Source organism: Lygodium microphyllum, chromosome 10 (assembly GCF_053477565.2).
Source record: "Lygodium microphyllum isolate KBCC chromosome 10, Lygodium_microphyllum_v1.1.10, whole genome shotgun sequence".
Lineage (NCBI taxonomy): Eukaryota > Viridiplantae > Streptophyta > Polypodiopsida > Schizaeales > Lygodiaceae > Lygodium > Lygodium microphyllum.
In genome coordinates this window covers 131,697,863-131,714,500 of record NC_141144.1, presented here as the reverse complement: position 1 = coordinate 131,714,500, position 16,638 = coordinate 131,697,863, and the positions used below count along the sequence as shown (strand labels likewise).

At 42.2% G+C, this 16,638-nt stretch overlaps 1 protein-coding gene across 3 annotated transcripts; it reads left to right on the top strand.

Moving 5' to 3' along the window:
* Positions 1-11,317: 11,317 nt before the first annotated feature.
* Positions 11,318-15,509, top strand: LOC148030571 (protein NARROW LEAF 1-like). 3 transcript variants are annotated; one of them, XM_087686927.1, is made up of 6 exons: positions 11,318-11,732; positions 12,280-12,835; positions 13,288-13,431; positions 13,738-13,978; positions 14,063-14,566; positions 14,673-15,509. In XM_087686927.1, exons 1-6 carry the CDS (start codon positions 11,593-11,595, stop codon positions 15,062-15,064), a joined length of 1,977 nt encoding a protein of 658 aa, XP_087543053.1. In that variant the 5' UTR covers positions 11,318-11,592; the 3' UTR covers positions 15,065-15,509. The 3 variants fall into 3 exon arrangements, with proteins under 3 accessions (XP_087543053.1, XP_087543055.1, XP_087543054.1); XM_087686929.1 differs by having other exon boundaries at positions 11,323-11,728; positions 12,319-12,835; XM_087686928.1 differs by having other exon boundaries at positions 11,323-11,732; positions 12,319-12,835.
* Positions 15,510-16,638: the final 1,129 nt, after the last annotated feature.

Sequence of the window (16,638 nt, the reverse complement as noted above, 5' to 3'; positions counted from 1 at the left end):
TCCATGCAAACAGTTGTATCCTATATCCAGGTCTAACCCTTGGATTGCGTCCTGCAGGTTTCCTTTGGCAGCAGAACGCATGGAGAATCATGGGGATCTAGCATGCAAGGACGCTCTTCGCAGAAGGCGGGAGCATGTGGCACGCACCCCTCCACCGGAGCGCTATGTGCCCACCATCAAGAGGTATGCCAAGAAGCGAGGCCCCAAGCGACATTGCCCAGGGCAAAGGCCGAAGAATACTCGAGTCAAGAACGTAGAGACTCGAAACCCGCAACAGGCCGCAGCACTAGTGGTACGCACTCCCAGCTCCCGCTCGGGCCCCAGATGCTCAAAGGCAGAAAGGGCAGCTCGGGAAAAAGAAGAATTTAATGAGTTATTTAAAGATATTCTGGAGATGGTAGCGGACCGGGATTATACCATTCATGTCCCGGCCGACATGTTCCCTGCTCACCCCCACGGGAGCCCCACACTAGCAGGGCCCCAATCACCCGGCCATCCAGACTCGCCCCGCCTTGTACAAATCGAGTAGCCCATAATGCACAAAGGGCTTATCAAATGAGGGACTTTTTGTTTTTAAATGGTTAAGTGTTTCCGACTTGTTAAGTGTTGATATATTCCTGACTTGTATGAACTTATCATATCTGCGTTTAATATATGCTACGCCTTTAGCAAAAGAAAAAGCTAATCAAGCGCAGGTGATAAATGTCTAGTCAACACCATAGAATTCAAATAAGTGATGTCTCCTTGCATTGCACTGGTTTATTATAGTTGCGGCATACACAATGCATGTGCTCTCATGAAGCGGCAAGTGGATGCAGGATGATACAGGTCCTTGTGCGAAAATGTCCAATGCCCAATCACCGCAACACCCACAACCCCGCAACGAGCCGCGGCAAAGCCACACTATCGAAAGCACCCTTGCCAATCGCCCACATTGCATGGCCCACAAAACATTCCTGGGCCACGCCCCCTTTCTGGGTCAGGCTCTATAGTTGGCTCACGGCAGTCGTTACCTCAATTGTATCAACATCGCATGTGCCACAAGGAGGGTTGCAATATCTCAAGTGTATCTCCCCCTTTCGCCAACTGCTTCTCTAACAGCGAGGCTAGGGCACCATCATCATTGTACCATTCATTTTCTGAGCCTTCGAAGCTTGACATTTTCCAACCCATTGAAAGGCTGATAGCCTCAACATATTGTAATGGTTGTACTCAGGCAAAAAAAAAGAGAGGGAAAGAAAAGAAAGAAAATAAAATAAAAGAAAAAGAAGTGAATGCAAAAATAAGAAGCACCCACGATCACAGCACAACACCTAGGGGTCCTCAAATTAGGTACGTCTGGTGACCTCGGTCAACCGGCTTCGTTACTAGTCCCCTAGCCCCTTACAATCACCCACAATTGTTTAGGGCACATCAAGGGCAAGACATACATGGGGAGCTTGTCTCGCCTAAGGTTAGACCTGTCAGCGTGACCCACTTGCACAATTTTCTTTTGCACTCTGCCTTAGTACCATTGCAATCAGTGGTGATAAGCACCGCACGCTTGGCCATGAAAAGTAAACCGTACTCATCAAGCAAGTCCAATAGTTTCCAGCTACTATTGAAAGTACGGTGTCCTTGTAATCAATTATGCTACAACGTGCAGTCACAATGCAAAGGATGTCTCATATACCTTCACGTGTACTCCTTCTTCACATGGACAACTTTGCTTCATCCACGCATTGTTATGAGAAACTAGCCCACGGTCTTCTAACTATGTAATATCTAAGTATGCACGAGCACTCACATGATATCTGCACCAAAGTATATCCATAGTTTGGGTCCTCAAGTGCAGGGCAATACTCTAGGCTTGCTTAGTGTTCGACCTGTCTCCCAAACTAATCAAAATATGTCTTGTGCACGATGAGAAGACTAGCACTACCCCTTAAGGAGAGACCACATGTAAGGTTTTCCAATTGCAGGTACAAGGTGTTGTTCGCTCTTCATCAACACTTAACTTTGAATGCTTGTCCACTACCATCCGACAAGCCCACAAAGAATCGTCATGTGCAGGATCCCTAACAAACCAACACTTGTGCTAGCCATCAATGCAATCCCCAACACAGCATAGCCCTACCACCAACTCCAACAACCTTCCACCAGCCACCTGGGCCACCAACAGGCCCCCAGGACCTTCTAACACCTCCACCAACACTCCTCCACGAAAACCATAGGCGTCCTTGTCACCCACGCCTTCGGTGCATGCTACAGCCTGCTACCTACGACGGTGAGTGCCATGGGACTGGCACTCGTCTAGGAGGGGGGTAATGTTAACCCCAACACGAAGAAAGCAAAAGGAAGTGGAAAAGACGTAGGGCAAAGGTGGAAAAAAGGTAGCCCGACTGAAGAAAGAAAAGGAGAAAAGGCCAAAAGCGCAAGGGCAACCTTAAAAGGCAAAAGGGGAAAGGCGCATTTTAAAATAAAAGGGCGCACCTTGAAATCTTGTAAAAGAGCGCCGGGCTCTCACCCGTGCAATTTGTAAATGTAGACGGGCGGTGGACAAGAAGCTAGGAAGATAGAAGGACAATGGGAAAAAGGGCCTAGGCTATGGCCGGCCATGTAAAAAGAGGAAAAGGGGATGACCGCCCAAAAGGGATTTAGGGTTTTGTATATAAAGTTGAAAAGTGAATGAGAAGCTCATTCTCGTGTGTGGCCAAAAGTAGCTCTCCTCTTCCTCTTCTTCTTCTTGTTCTTGCTTGCTTGAGCTTGTGCTTGAGAGAGGGAGTGTGAGAGTGTGAGGGAGTGAGTGTGTGAGGGTGAGGGACTGAGGAGGAGAAGCTCTCCATCTTCTCCTCTCTTCTTCTCTTCTCTTCTCTTCTCTTGTTTTGCTCGCGGCAATGGAGCTTGGAGTGCGGAGCTTGAGGATGGAGCTTGCTTGAAGCTTGCACTTGGATCGTGGAACTACCGGAGCGTGCGGGAGAGGAGGTAACTCGGACGGCACGGAGGTAAGCTCACTACACCGTAGATATGGATGGTGCGTCGGCTATGTGAGAGGTAGCCATTAGTGCTCGGCTTGGAACGCTTGAAACAATAAGCGGTCCGAGGGTCTTGGCGGTTGAGTGAAAGCTCCCACAGTCACTTTCATATGAGATGAATACAATATCATCATGCTTTCCTCTTTCAGTTAGTGTCATTGTCATTGTCTGTCTAATACACAAGAATGTGTTTATGAGTTCAAGTCTCAATCTTGAAACCTAATTCACTTGTGTAACAATCTTGTCTTCTTTGTCTATGTCATTATGAGGTTTATCTCTACCTTCCAACCTCCATAGCTTTTGCCATGCTCTAGATCTCGTGTTTCTCAACAATATGCCCCAAATGAGCATGCCAAAGGGATACATGGGGAATAGAATCCATAGACAAAACATGATTCAAGGTAGCTCCAGATACAAATAAGGGATAGAGGTTGCCAGACTTGGCATCTCTTTTTGCAAGAACAAGCATGCGCCACGAGTAATCTTCCATGTAGAGTCTCCAAAAGACACAAAATACCCTGCATCATCAAGCTGTCCAACTGACATAAGGTTGCGAGTCAACGCAGGTACATGGCGTACATCATGCAAAACAAAAGAATTGCCAAAAGGAAACTGTAGCCTAACATCTCCAATGCCCATAATGTCAAGAGACGTGTCATCACCAAGACGCACAGAACCAAAGATGGTGCGATAGGTATGGAACCAATCTCTACAGGGTGTCACATGAAATGATGCACTCAAATCCAAAAGTTAGGACTGCGCATACATAGAATGTGTCTCAGAAGCCTGTAAGGCATCACATGAAAAAGCTACAAGTATGCAATCCTCATTTGAATCAGTGGTCTGCATGACATTAACCTCTTCTATCTTCACACTGGACTTTGCAGGTACAATACTGCACTTAGAAGACTTTTCTTGCACTTTCTCTTTTCCCTTTTCCTTGCGCTTATCATTACGCATCTTATGGCACTACGACCTAATATGCCCTGCTTTCCCACAATAATGACAGGTAAGATTAGACTTCCGTCCACGTGGCTTACTGTGGCCACGTGACTTTGACCTAGACTTTTGAGAGTCCTTGCCCTTATGATCATTATCATGCCTGCCATGTCTACCACCTCTAACGGCCAATGCATGTGAAGAGCAAGAAGCATCATTGTTTCTCCTGTTGATTTCCTCAGTCAATAAAGCACTCTCAACATCTTTGATTTTCAGCCCATCAAGTTTGTTCGTGCATATGGCAATACAAAAGACATACCATGATTCAGGCAAGGTGCCAAGTAGAAACAATGTGTGCAAGTTGTCTTTGAACTCAATATCCTGTGACAACATATTCTTCATGATAGCATGAAACTGGCTGAAATGAGATGATAGGGATGTCCCCTCCTTCATGCAAAGGTCCATTAACTGCTTCAGCCAATACATCTGTGACGTAGGACTCTGTTGGGCATAAAGCTCTTGAATCTTCTCCCATAAGTCCCATGCACACTGATTATCATCTTCGACAACATTATGATGGACCTCTTCTGAGAGTGACAAGATAATGGTAGACTTGCATAGCTCATCAAGTTCCATCCAAACATCATCATCCATATCCTCATGTTTAGCACCCTTGAAATGCAATGGTTTAATCTGCAACTTTTTACCAAAACCTGTCATATCTGGGACTTCCAATACCCATAGTTGGTACCATCCAACTTGGCAATGTTAAAGAGAGATGTGTCTTTCAGATGACAAGTCATACTATCCCAAATCAAAGCAAAAATGCAAAATTGCAGGTTGCTGTAATTAGCAAAAAATGCACTAAAACCATTGCTAAAACTGGCTGAAAGAGTGGATATCACCAAGGGAACCACCGATCCACCAAATATGACCAAGATAACATCAAATAGTAAGCATTACCCTCATACAAGTGCTCAAAAGTTGCAGATTTTAGCTTGCTGGAATAAATTATGGCAGTATGTAAAACTATCCCAAAGTGAAGCAATCACTAATACATATGTCACTGCAACTGCCAGGTAGCAAGATACATCCAACTGTGAGTGTCAAAGGGCAAGAAGGTACCAAGAACTGTCAAACCAATAACCTGTCAAGCAAGATACATCTCATAGGTCTAGAAGTCATGCATGTAATGGGTCTCAAGGTAAGAGAAGAGACCAAGCACAAGCACAACTGATAGAGCAAGAAGCTCAATGCATAACCATCCAAGATGCATACAAAAATGACAAACCTGTTGACAGAGATAAGTGCCTGCCCCAATAGGCGTATCAAATTAGCCCACTATAGACTAACTGCAAACATAAAGCTCTCAAAAGAGCAAATGCATGTAACTGTCCCACAAGCTCAAGCTCAAGTGTAAGTAAAACTCTATGTACATCCGAATATGGCAAGAGACTCCCACTGGAAGTAAAGTTAGATGCAAATAGGGCAAGCAACGCTCAAATACATCGAGTACATAGCATCAGACATTCCAAATCCCAATAGGGTACATCTAAAGCATAAATCCCAAGCTATCTCAAACACGTAAAGCATAAGCCTGAAAGCATTCAAATAGCATGTAACTGACAACCAAATGTAATCCCCAGTAGGTCCAAAATGCTCAAATACATCCAAAGACAAAGCTTCAAGGGGCTGTCATGCATGGGCAAATCCATATCTAACCAAAGCATAAATGCAAGAAGCCTAAATGTCAAGCAGTGACAATAGGCCTAAACCGGTCCAAAGCATGCCAATTCAACCCAGATGCCAGTGAATGACAGCCAAGATGGAGCCTAATCCAAGCTCAAAAGCATTCCAAAATAAAAAAGAAGCATTTGAGAATCTCCAAATACATCAGTATAATCATTCAAACAGTAAGCACCCCGTATCGAAGAACCAATGCATACACCAAGGAAATGAGCTTTAGCCCACTGTATTACAGCAGCATATTCACTATCAAATGAAGCTCAATCGGTGCCCAAATCTGCTCCAAATCAGTCCCAAAGCATAGACATAGCATCCCATAACATTCGGGCATCATAGGGCATCAATAGGCATCAAATGGGCAATGCCAAGAAGCATTAAACATCAAATATCAAGTGCTATCCTATTTTTGACAGTCCTGGGACTGTGTATATAGCAATGGTTGAAGGTGGAAGCACTCGTATCGATCACCGGGAGCCAAGAACCAATGCCGGGGAGTCCCAAGATGATCATGAAGGTTGCAAACATTGTTGGGAAGCTGAGGAAGGAGCTGGAAATGCCAAGAGTGGATTAGGCCAGCCCCCTAAAAATGCACCACATTTTGCGTTGGCTACTCCTGGGGGCTAGGGAGTCTTCAGCAGTGGTATTGAGCACTTGGCAATGATCAAGGGGCTCCAATGCAGCCCTGCAAGGTGTCGAATGAAGGCAGGAAGATCAGGGAGGAGGCAAGAGATCAACACATACTTGCAAATGAAGGTGCCATGGCTACCATTGAAGCTCGAGTTGAAGCTCTTCAAATCTGGGCTGAAGAGAATGCCGGGCAAGCTCCAATGCCTTTGATCTAATACCAGCTGAAAGGGAAGTAGGACCCAGGAGGAAGAAGCTTGGTGGTGAGAGCTATGGCGGATGGAGAGCAAGAGCAAGAGAGAGAGAGAGACTCAAAGTCGGAACTCCAACAAACACAATGTGTGGCCGGGCCTACCTTTATTCAATTTGTCACTAAAAGAATAAAGAATAAGTGACTGTGATGATGGGCATCCGCCACCTGCAGTGTGCAGTGGCGGGTATTGTCACTGTAGTAATACACGAGCGGCTAGGCGGAGGTGCGTTTACCCCCAACATGAAGAATATGAAAATGAAAAAAAGATTTAGTCTCCATATCCATGTCTTAACCACCTTCCATTGTGCATCCCCATTGAATCTATCATCTACTTTCATTTGGAAATCCTAAAGAACTCTTGGCAAATACACTACCTATCGGCTCCTAAGATGGGCTTGGTTCACACACACACACACACACACACACACACACACACTCTCTCTCTCTCTCTCTCTCTCTCTCTCTCTCTCTCTCTCTCTCTCTCTCTCTCTCTCTCTCTCTCTCTCTCTCTCTCTCTCTCTCTCTCTCTCACTCAAACTCACTAACGAACCTTATAACACCAACCCCCACAGCCTTGAAGCTATGAGCGAGTGGCAATAGACTAGGAACTATCTCTCTAAACCTTAACACACTGCATTGTAATCCAACCTCCTAACCGCTTGCCCCAAACTCCAAGTAGGTGTACTCAACATAAGGTGTCCAATACACCACATGAACATAACACAAAGGCACCTACTTGGCTAATTGTTGTAGCCTTTAGATATGAGGGATCTACCCAATTAAGGGATTTGACATATCGGTCCTCATTTTTTAGCACAAATGTAACACTTACTCTCCACTCATCCTCACTAGACCCCTTCTTCGAACCCTTGACATTAATCGGCTTAGATCTCCTTACCCACTCTGTCAAAATAGAAATCAATTGTTATGCAACGGTATATGCATAAAAATGCTTCAATGCATAATGTTCATGAGAGTGCATAAGCATGTTTAATGTGAGAAAATAATAAGTGAGTGTAGCAAACAAGCCTTTATATCATTTTATAACTTTTGATTACATATTGCATTGATGTTGTACACATCCCCAAAAGCACCGAGTTTTCTCTGCATTTGTCAATCAAAATTTAGCATGTTCTTTCATTTGGATCACTATGCATGGCACCAAAGCCAACCTCGTGCTACTAATACGTATGTTTTACACTTAAAACCCTTAATTTTCTAAAAAATTGAAAAGTAAACTGTGATATTTTTTCATTTTCAAGTTTATCAGACCATCCTTAGTATTTTTCTATTTATTGATATTTTTTATTAAATTCAAATAATTATCCTTATACCTTCCTTTATATGCCTTTAAAATAGTTTTTCAATTGGATTTTTTTGCTATAAAAACTAGGTCACTTACCTATTGATCGCCCATATGTCATGATACAAATGAGATGTTGAGTGGTTCCCAAGGCTACTAATACTTACCATAGCTACTGACGTGCTTTGAGAGCCCTCCATGGAGACCACCAATAGGGCACAAACCATTTCTTTCACATAACTCCCACTTCTTCCTCTCTTTCACCCCTCTCTCTTCTCTCATAAGAATAGCCATTATGCAAGAGAAATGGGAGGAGAGAGAAATATTGTTCTGAGGGAGCAGAGAGAATGACTAGAAAATTAGCAGTCTATTTTATTCGAATCAGGCTATAAGATTTACATGAGCGTGTAGAGGATGGTGAGGAGGATCCATTCTTCATATTTCTTATGACAGACGATGAAGAATTTGTACACAGGAATCATTAGAAGAGCAAGGAAACATGGTGCTCTTTTTCCTACATGCTTTTTCTCTCTCTCCACGATTCTTGTATCAAGAAATGCCTAAATTAAAGCACCCCTTTAACCTTGGTCCATGTCCCATTAAAATTAGTCTACATCCCTTTAAATCTTGGCAAATTTTTGGCTTCCTAGGTTGCTCGAACTGTATTCCTCCACAAATCAAGGTATTGTGACCTCAAATTCCACCCCAAATGAGTGGAATTAATGCCCAAGAGATGGCTAGTTGCTTTTTCATTATTTATAGACTCATCTTTGCACTTTGCTACATCTCAAACTTCAAAATGCTCTACCTCTTGCACCTTGACCGCTTTGCAACACTGACCACTTTGGAGCCTAAAATCTTCAACTTCACTTACAAATGCCTTGTAGATCCACCTAAAATTGTCTAAAATCTTTAAAAATGCGCCTTTAAATCCACCTCTTATATAACCATGATATTTAACTATAAGATTCTCATATGGTAGTGTAGCTAATATAAATTGCTATGTGAATATGTGTATGGATGAGTGAGTAGATGTGTGTGTTTGCTTGTTTAGCAAAGGATTGGGGACACTTCTTATGCACACTATACCTCAAGAGTCACATCCTACTGAAAATAATAGCCCTAAACAAATGTGAGCCACTCAACATTTAGAGCAACTATGAGAAATTATGTTTGTAAGGCTTGTGTATTGTTTATGTGACATTGCACTCATGTAGGTGTTTATGCTAGTGGAACTTCAAATCATAGCCTTGTGGTCATGGTTAAAGCCCACTAGGCTACCCCTTTAAGGACACTAGGTTCAATTCTCTCATAAGCCATGCATAAATAAATATGTACTCATGCATAATATGCATGTGTCATTGCTTGAAAGTATGTGCAAGCTGAAATGTGCAAATAAACTCGAAATGAAATTTGAAAATAAACATGCATATGCAAGGGACTCCATACTTCATTTGTTCATACAATCATGTGTGACCACACAGACACATGTTTGCCACCTTGCAAAAGAGACTCTAAACATTTGAAAAATAGTATAATTTTCTCACCTTCACACAAACAACTCTTGATTGCACAAGCTAGATAATATTAATTTGTCATGCATGCACTTTTTAGAACCAAGCACAAATGAGCCACGTATCCATGCAATCATCAAGCTAATATTTAGGCACTCCTTTCCTTGCACTTGAAACTATTGAAGGATTGCAATGATTAGATGACATGAAATGCCATGCCCTCAATTTTCTACATCTCAAACTTTTGTAAGATTGCAACTCTTATTTTTCTAGCCTTCCTTGACAAAAGCATAAACAACATTCTAAGAAATTGCAATAGCGTTTGTGGCCTTGCATGAAAGGTGGAAGCCCTTTTTACTTTTACTTTGAGGAACACTTGGATGAGACTAATGATCGTAGTCTTTGATGCGAATCTAGCCTTATGGGGCACCTGGCACGTGCACATAGAACCAAAACAATATTTAGGAGGGCAAGCTCATAACTCAATCTTACGAAAGAAAAAACTAAGACCTAGTTCTGCATTTCATTCAACAATCAAGAAAGTATTTGCAAACAAACATGCGTCCAATCAAAGTGTCAAAGCACAATTCTTTAGTATATCCTTTTGGGTGGAATGATGAGGAAAGAGCTTCATTTCCTTATTGTCAATGAATGACATTCACATTGATACTGCATATATGTTTTCAAACTTCCATCTTTTGACATAGGGTGATGGCTTCGTAACCAATAATGATGAATGTGCATCACAGTAACAAAATGGTTTAGTGACCAATAATCATGATTAGGGAAGGGGGGAAATTCAAGAACGGTCCTTGATATGCTCAACACAACGAGGGCCTATTACTAAATGATGGTGATCTAATAGTCTTCTTGTTGTAGTGGTTGGAGAAGGCTTAGAGGGCTTTCCTAATTCTATTTAGCTTAGCTTTCGATACGCTTTCCCTTAATTATGTGCACCGATTTGTAACCTTCCACAATGTGACTCATATTAAGGAGCTTTCCCTTAATTGTACTAAGAACTTAAGGGTAAGGGAATTGCATTGCTACAAGATAATAACTTGTATCCTTGAGGGGGATGATTTTTGTTTGCCTTTTGCTCCAAGAATGGACAAGTGTTCCTGGCAGGAAAGGTGTGAAAACTTGCCCTCTCATGATCGATAATTTACATCTCTCAAAATGCAAGGTGTCTGCCGCCGCGAGTGAAGAATCCACCACGGAAAAGCTAAGTGAAGTCGTTCCACCATTGGCTCTCTTACCCTAGGGGCTCAATCGGCTTCATGGGCTAGAAATAAAGATATACATAGGTTCATGTACCCAGTCACATAGGCGAGTGTGAATAGATAAAAAGTAGTAATATATTCTTTTCGTACGATTCTGACGTTTTGTCTTGAAATTCTGGTGAAGAATATTTAGGACCCAGTTTTCAATAGCCTGCTGTGTGTGTCCAGTCATGAAAGAGAAGAGTGGTATGTAAGAGAGGAGGGAGAGAGTGAGAGTGTGTGTGTCTCTCCAGTCATCAGAGGTTTGGTAGAGAGAGAGAGAGAGAGAGAGAGAGCAAACCCAGTGTGGAAATAGAGGAATTGCATCATCAACCTGAGCTTGGGTTTGAACTCTCTCTAAACAGGGGTTGGGTGGGGGGAAAAATCCATGGGTAAGGTGAGCTATTGTAATCCTGTTTTTGAATCTTCATAAATCCCTCATCTTCTTTTTCTGTATCAGTTTTTGAGGCATGAGGGGTAAAAGTGAGCTACTAGTAGTTCTGCATATATTTCAGTTACCCTTGTTCTTCATCCTCCTTCTGCTGCATCAGTAGTTGTGCCTGCCTTGTTTTTCCTTCCTGGGGTAAGGGTTTTTTATTGTATTCCTTTCCTTTTATATATATATTTTTTTTTGGGGGGGGGGGGAAGGGTGGAAGGGGGGGTTTTGGGTTGTTTCTGGTTTCCTTTGCCTGTCTCCTTCTCTTCTGTTTCTTCTTCTTCTTCTTCTTTCCCTTTCCCATTTCCCCCCCCACCCCCCACTTGGTTTCACCCAATAAGCTTTGCTTATTTGACCCTTCAATCCCTTTCCAATAGTGAAGCCCCATTGCTGTTCCTTTTCACACAATTCCTCCTTTTTTAAACCCCCTTTTCCTATTGGGCTTCTGGCATACAATTTAACAGCAGCAGGAATGTGAAAAAAGGTCCCCCTTTCTTCTTGCAGATGGAGGGGAGTCAGAATGAAGGAGACATGATGATAGGGGAACTCATTGGCTCATCAACCCACTGCACCCCTGTTCTCAATGAAGTCACACAACCAGCTCCTGAGTTTAGTGCAGCCAGACAGCTTGGGCATGCTGGTGGGTAAGTACATAGTAATATTTGTCATAGTTTCCATCACAATAACCTGAGTATGTTCGAATCGTCGATCTCTATTGGCAGATGAGTCTATAACTAGTGATGCAATCGCATCTCAATTTTTTGAACAAAGAGACTGGTGGTTTTATATGCTCTTTACTGTCCGATCATTTCAAGAAGTGTTGTGGTTTCCTTGCCATTCCCAAGCTCGGTCCTTTGGATGCCTTTCCTGCAGAGTGACTGTGCTAGTCCCGAAAATTTTCTTTGTTTACGGTTGTCCAATTGAAAAAATTGAGAATTGTCCAGCCCTTTATGTTCATTCGATAAAGCAGAACACACAGTACGTCACAATTGAAATAGCGTTCGAATGCGTGAGCTCTAGTGAACTGCAGGAATTATTGTAAGCGCTGGGAATGGAATGTGGGCAAGAGTCTTTCTCTTCATATTCATTTCTTTTCTTCCAAAAGTGATTATTGTTTCATAAAACTCTGTATTCAGTAAGCCATTAAAGCTTTTCCTGAAGACCGCTTGAATTGCTCGCGTGCTTTTCAAGGTTTCCCTTCACCTTACACCAGTCCAATGAAATCAACAGGCTTATGCATGGCGAGATGGGCCACGCTGGGGTACCCCATGCACAGATTTGTCCTTCACCACCAATATCAGAAGAATCAGCTCTTGACTGCGATATATCTCTGTCTTCTGCCAGCTACAGTAAGCAACCCAGACCAGAGAGTCCTCCACCATTAGCATCGGCACCTGGTAACCAGTCTTCAGATAACAGTGCTGTATATTTTCTGTGGCCACCTGTGTTCCGACCTCATGGAGGTGCTGAAGAGAGATCAGCTTATTTCAAGGGCCTGCAGAAAAAGGTGACCTTCACAGCAAGTGAAAGGGCTCCCAGTGGCCAGCAAGCTACAACTCTTCTAGATCTGATGATGATACGGGCATATAATAGTAAGCTCCTACGTGGAGTGAGTCTTGGAACAGCAGTTGGGTTTCGCACAAGGAAGGGAGTTTTAACAAATATTCCAGCCATTATTGTATTTGTGGCTCACAAGGTTCACAACGCTTGGCTTCATGAGAGCCAGAGATTGCCTATGCATCTGGAGGTAAGCCATGCCACATGTTAGATGTGTCGAAGTCATCTCTTTTCCTTTCTTGTGTGCTTTTCTTGTTTGTTGTAAGAATGGGTGCAGGTGTTTGTATTGCTCTGAAGGGGAGAAAGGGCAGCTGGTAGATGCATGTAGTTGAAATTGAAAATCTACTCAAATGTAGAGTCCAACAATGCAAACTTTATATAGACACTGCTAGAAGTATCTAAGGCATCTCTTTTTCTTTCTTGCGTGCTTTTCTTGTTTGCTGTAAGAACAGATGCAGGCGATTGTTATGCTCTTCAGGGGGAGAAGGGCAGCTGGTAGATGGATGTAGTTGAAATTGAGAATATAATTGAATGTAGACTGCAACAAGACAAACTTTATATAGACGATGCTTTTGAAGCTCGTCTGGTTTACACTTGCTCCAAAAGAAACTGTATTGAAATTTGGTTTGATTCTTTTTGTAGGGACCAGGTGGTATATGGTGTGATGTTGATGTTGTAGAGTTTTACTATTATGGCACTCCAGCTTTTACTCCCAAAGAACAAGTTTATACTGAGCTAGTTGAAGGACTACGGGGAAATGATCCTTACATTGGACCAGGTTCTCAGGTATGTGCCCTTTCTTTCAACTATGTTGCACACACTCTTTTCATGGCCACAGGGATGGTGCTCCTATTGCTATGTTGGAGCTTTTCCAATTGCAGACTTTTTTTGGTGTGTCCTCGTACTGTAACCTGTAAGGATGCCTCAAATCCCTTTAGCAGTTCAGTCACTGCTGTCTGGGGAGAGGATGTTTAAAATGTGTAGTTGGTTCATCCAACATACTCAAAATTGTAGTTGCTATAGAATCAGAGTGTTGTCTCTCTTAAGCCAGGTTAAGTGCAACATTCACCCTTTTTGAAAATATCTTGTCAGGTTGCAAGTCAGGAGACTTATGGCACTCTTGGAGCCATAGTCCGAAGTACAACTGGGGCTCGTCAATTTGGGTTCTTAACCAATAGACATGTTGCAGTGGATCTGGACTACCCAAGCCAGAAAATGTACCATCCATTGCCTCCGAATGTTGGTCCTGGTGTCTATCTTGGAGCTGTGGAAAGGGCAACCTCCTTTATTACAGATGAAGGGTGGTATAACATCTTTGCAAGCACTAATCCAGGTTTTGTTTTCTTAATCAAATGTGAAATTTGGTCAGAACAGTAGCACGCGACTTGTAACATTGATGTGTACTCATTTTTTACAGAGACATTTGTGCGGGCTGATGGGGCGTTCATTCCATTTGGAGATAGCTTTGATCTCTCTAGAGTAAGGACTGCTGTGAAAGGGGTAGGTAGTATGGGAGAGGTCATTCAAATAGATTTACAGGCTCCAGTCAGCAGTATAGTAGGAAAACGGGTGGTGAAGGTCGGTAGAAGCTCTGGTCTAACCAAAGGTAGCATAATGGCATATGCTCTTGAGTATAATGATGAGAAGGGTATTTGCTTCTTCACAGATTTTCTCATTGTAGGGGAAAAGAATAAGCAGGCTTTTGATTTGGAAGGTGATAGTGGTAGCTTGATATTGATGACTGAAGAGGGTAGCAAGAAGCCTAGGCCTGTAGGGATAATCTGGGGTGGCACAGCCAATCGTGGGCGCCTGAAACTGCGAAATGGGAATGGGCCAGAGAATTGGACAAGTGGGGTGGACCTTTGGCGGCTTTTAGGGTGGCTTCAACTTGATTTGGTCACAAAGGATTCTGACCTTTTAGGTGGGCTCCAGAAGCTCTATCTTACAGTTATCCAGTTAAATCCAACCATTTATATAATTGGACTTGTGTAATGTGGTTGAATTGACCTTTTCCATCATAATTTCAGAAGCCATTGAGGAACAAAGGCGTATGGCAGTTGGAGGGTCTATTGTAGGAGAGTCTTCTCCAAGGCCTCTGGGAATTGAACGATTAGCAGAGGCAAGCCACAGGTTCTTTAAACTTGGCAGGCAGAACCAAGCCCATCAATTAGACCAAGCCGAGCTATTTCACTTCAACGAGCCAGATAGATTGAAAGAAGGTCATGAGTTCATGTCAGCAAGTCCATCAGGCACAGCCCCGATAAACTTTATTAAAGAGATCGATTTCCTACAGAAAGTTGAGAGGAATACAGAACACAGGGAAGGACGAGAAGTGTCAGTTCCTAAGAAATTCACTAGTGAAGACCTTTCTGTAAGCCTTCATCTTTTTGAGAAGGATTCAAAGCGCAGACGACAATAATTTAAAAGTTGATTGTGTGTTTCTACCAGCTCATCAGTAAGATCAATGAATATCCATGACAATCTGGCAGATATGGCACAGGATGTGAGTTCAGTTGATGGTAGTATCCTAAATTGAGAAAGAAGGAAGTGAGCATTTTGCTGAAAAGGAAGCCAAACATTTAGAATCATGTTTATTTTGTATGGAAAAAAAAGCTGATGAATAATCTCTTATGTTGTATAGGTCTAGTGCTTGCAATACTGCAATAGATGTCTCCCATAAAAGTAGTAATTGGTTATGCAGTTAACCTTATTACTTGTATTGCATTATGTTGGAAGGGGCAGTTTCAGTCTTTAACTTGGTACGTTGTAAGATTGCAGCTATTGCAAAATTATGGTGGCACAGTCCATTTTGGTGGTTGAAATCATGTTTAATAAGACGTCAAAACATGGTAATGGCTACTGAATCAGTGTACATTGATGCTGGACTAGACAAACTTCTAAGCAAAGCTTAGTTGTTTCTTTTTGATTTATTTTCTTATGGCTCAGTTATAAATATTGCTGACAATGACGCATATTTATTGCACACAGCAATGCTGTGAGAGATACAAGAGAAACATCCAGTACATGACAAGATGCTACATGGAATGTGCTTGAGTTTCAGTTTGCAATAGCTGTCTAGCCAGTAGCGTGTTTGTCCTGTTGCTCATCCCCCTTTTCTGTCTATTGAAGTACATTAAACATACAAGGTGGAATAGAATTGAGTGCATGCTATATGCCAAGCTTTCTTTCAGATCTTAGGTGATACACACGTCAAGCAAGAATAGAATAGCACCCGAAATGTGCACTTTGTTGCATGCACCTTGGTAAAAAAGCACAATGTGGATATTGGCCATGGGCACTTAAGAACTGAAGCATTCCCTACAATTATATGAATAAAGCACCATGAGGATATTGGTCATGGGTATCAAAGAGCTAAAATGGTCCCCTATGAAGACAATTTGAACAGAAATCACAAAACATGCCCCAACATACCCCAGCTTGAAGAGTAAGCTTTGGGAAATGTTACCATTGCATGGACTTAAATTTACATACACTAAACATTTTGCTTGGAATGACTGAAAACATGACCTTCACAATAGAAGAGCATACAAACAATAGGATTTTCCTTGGATGTGTACCAACCTATCTTGGAAGTATAAGTTTTCACTTTCAAGGTGTTCAATACTTTGAATCATCATATAGTACTAGTGAAAGCATTGTTACATGTTTGAAGGGAGTTAGAACTTTGAGATTTTGCATTGATAAAAATAGCAACGATATGTTACAAGATCATGTTGCAAAGAGTGCCTAGGTAAATTTTGAAAAATAGTAGGTTAATAGCTCATGTCTATGCTTCAATTTTGTTGTAGTAAATTGTAAGTGTAGGTTTTAACTATGATTTAAGTCAACTCGTATAGATATATGTGTGTATTGATCCATGGACTTTTGATCCTTTGATCACTTATGATCTCTCATACCGTGGTGGGTTTCCCAAATATAGGGTCTCTCTAACCTCACCTAGTTGAAGATGCTACTCCTTCCAAGCTCGACTAT

Coding starts and splice junctions, on each gene's coding strand:
- LOC148030571 (XM_087686927.1), top strand. CDS start 11,593: ATGGAGGGGAGTCAGAATGAAGGAGACATGATGATAGGGGAACTCATT. Junction 12,836..13,287: donor GATTGCCTATGCATCTGGAG/GTAAGCCATGCC, acceptor TTCTTTTTGTAG/GGACCAGGTGGTATATGGTG. Junction 13,432..13,737: donor ACATTGGACCAGGTTCTCAG/GTATGTGCCCTT, acceptor ATATCTTGTCAG/GTTGCAAGTCAGGAGACTTA.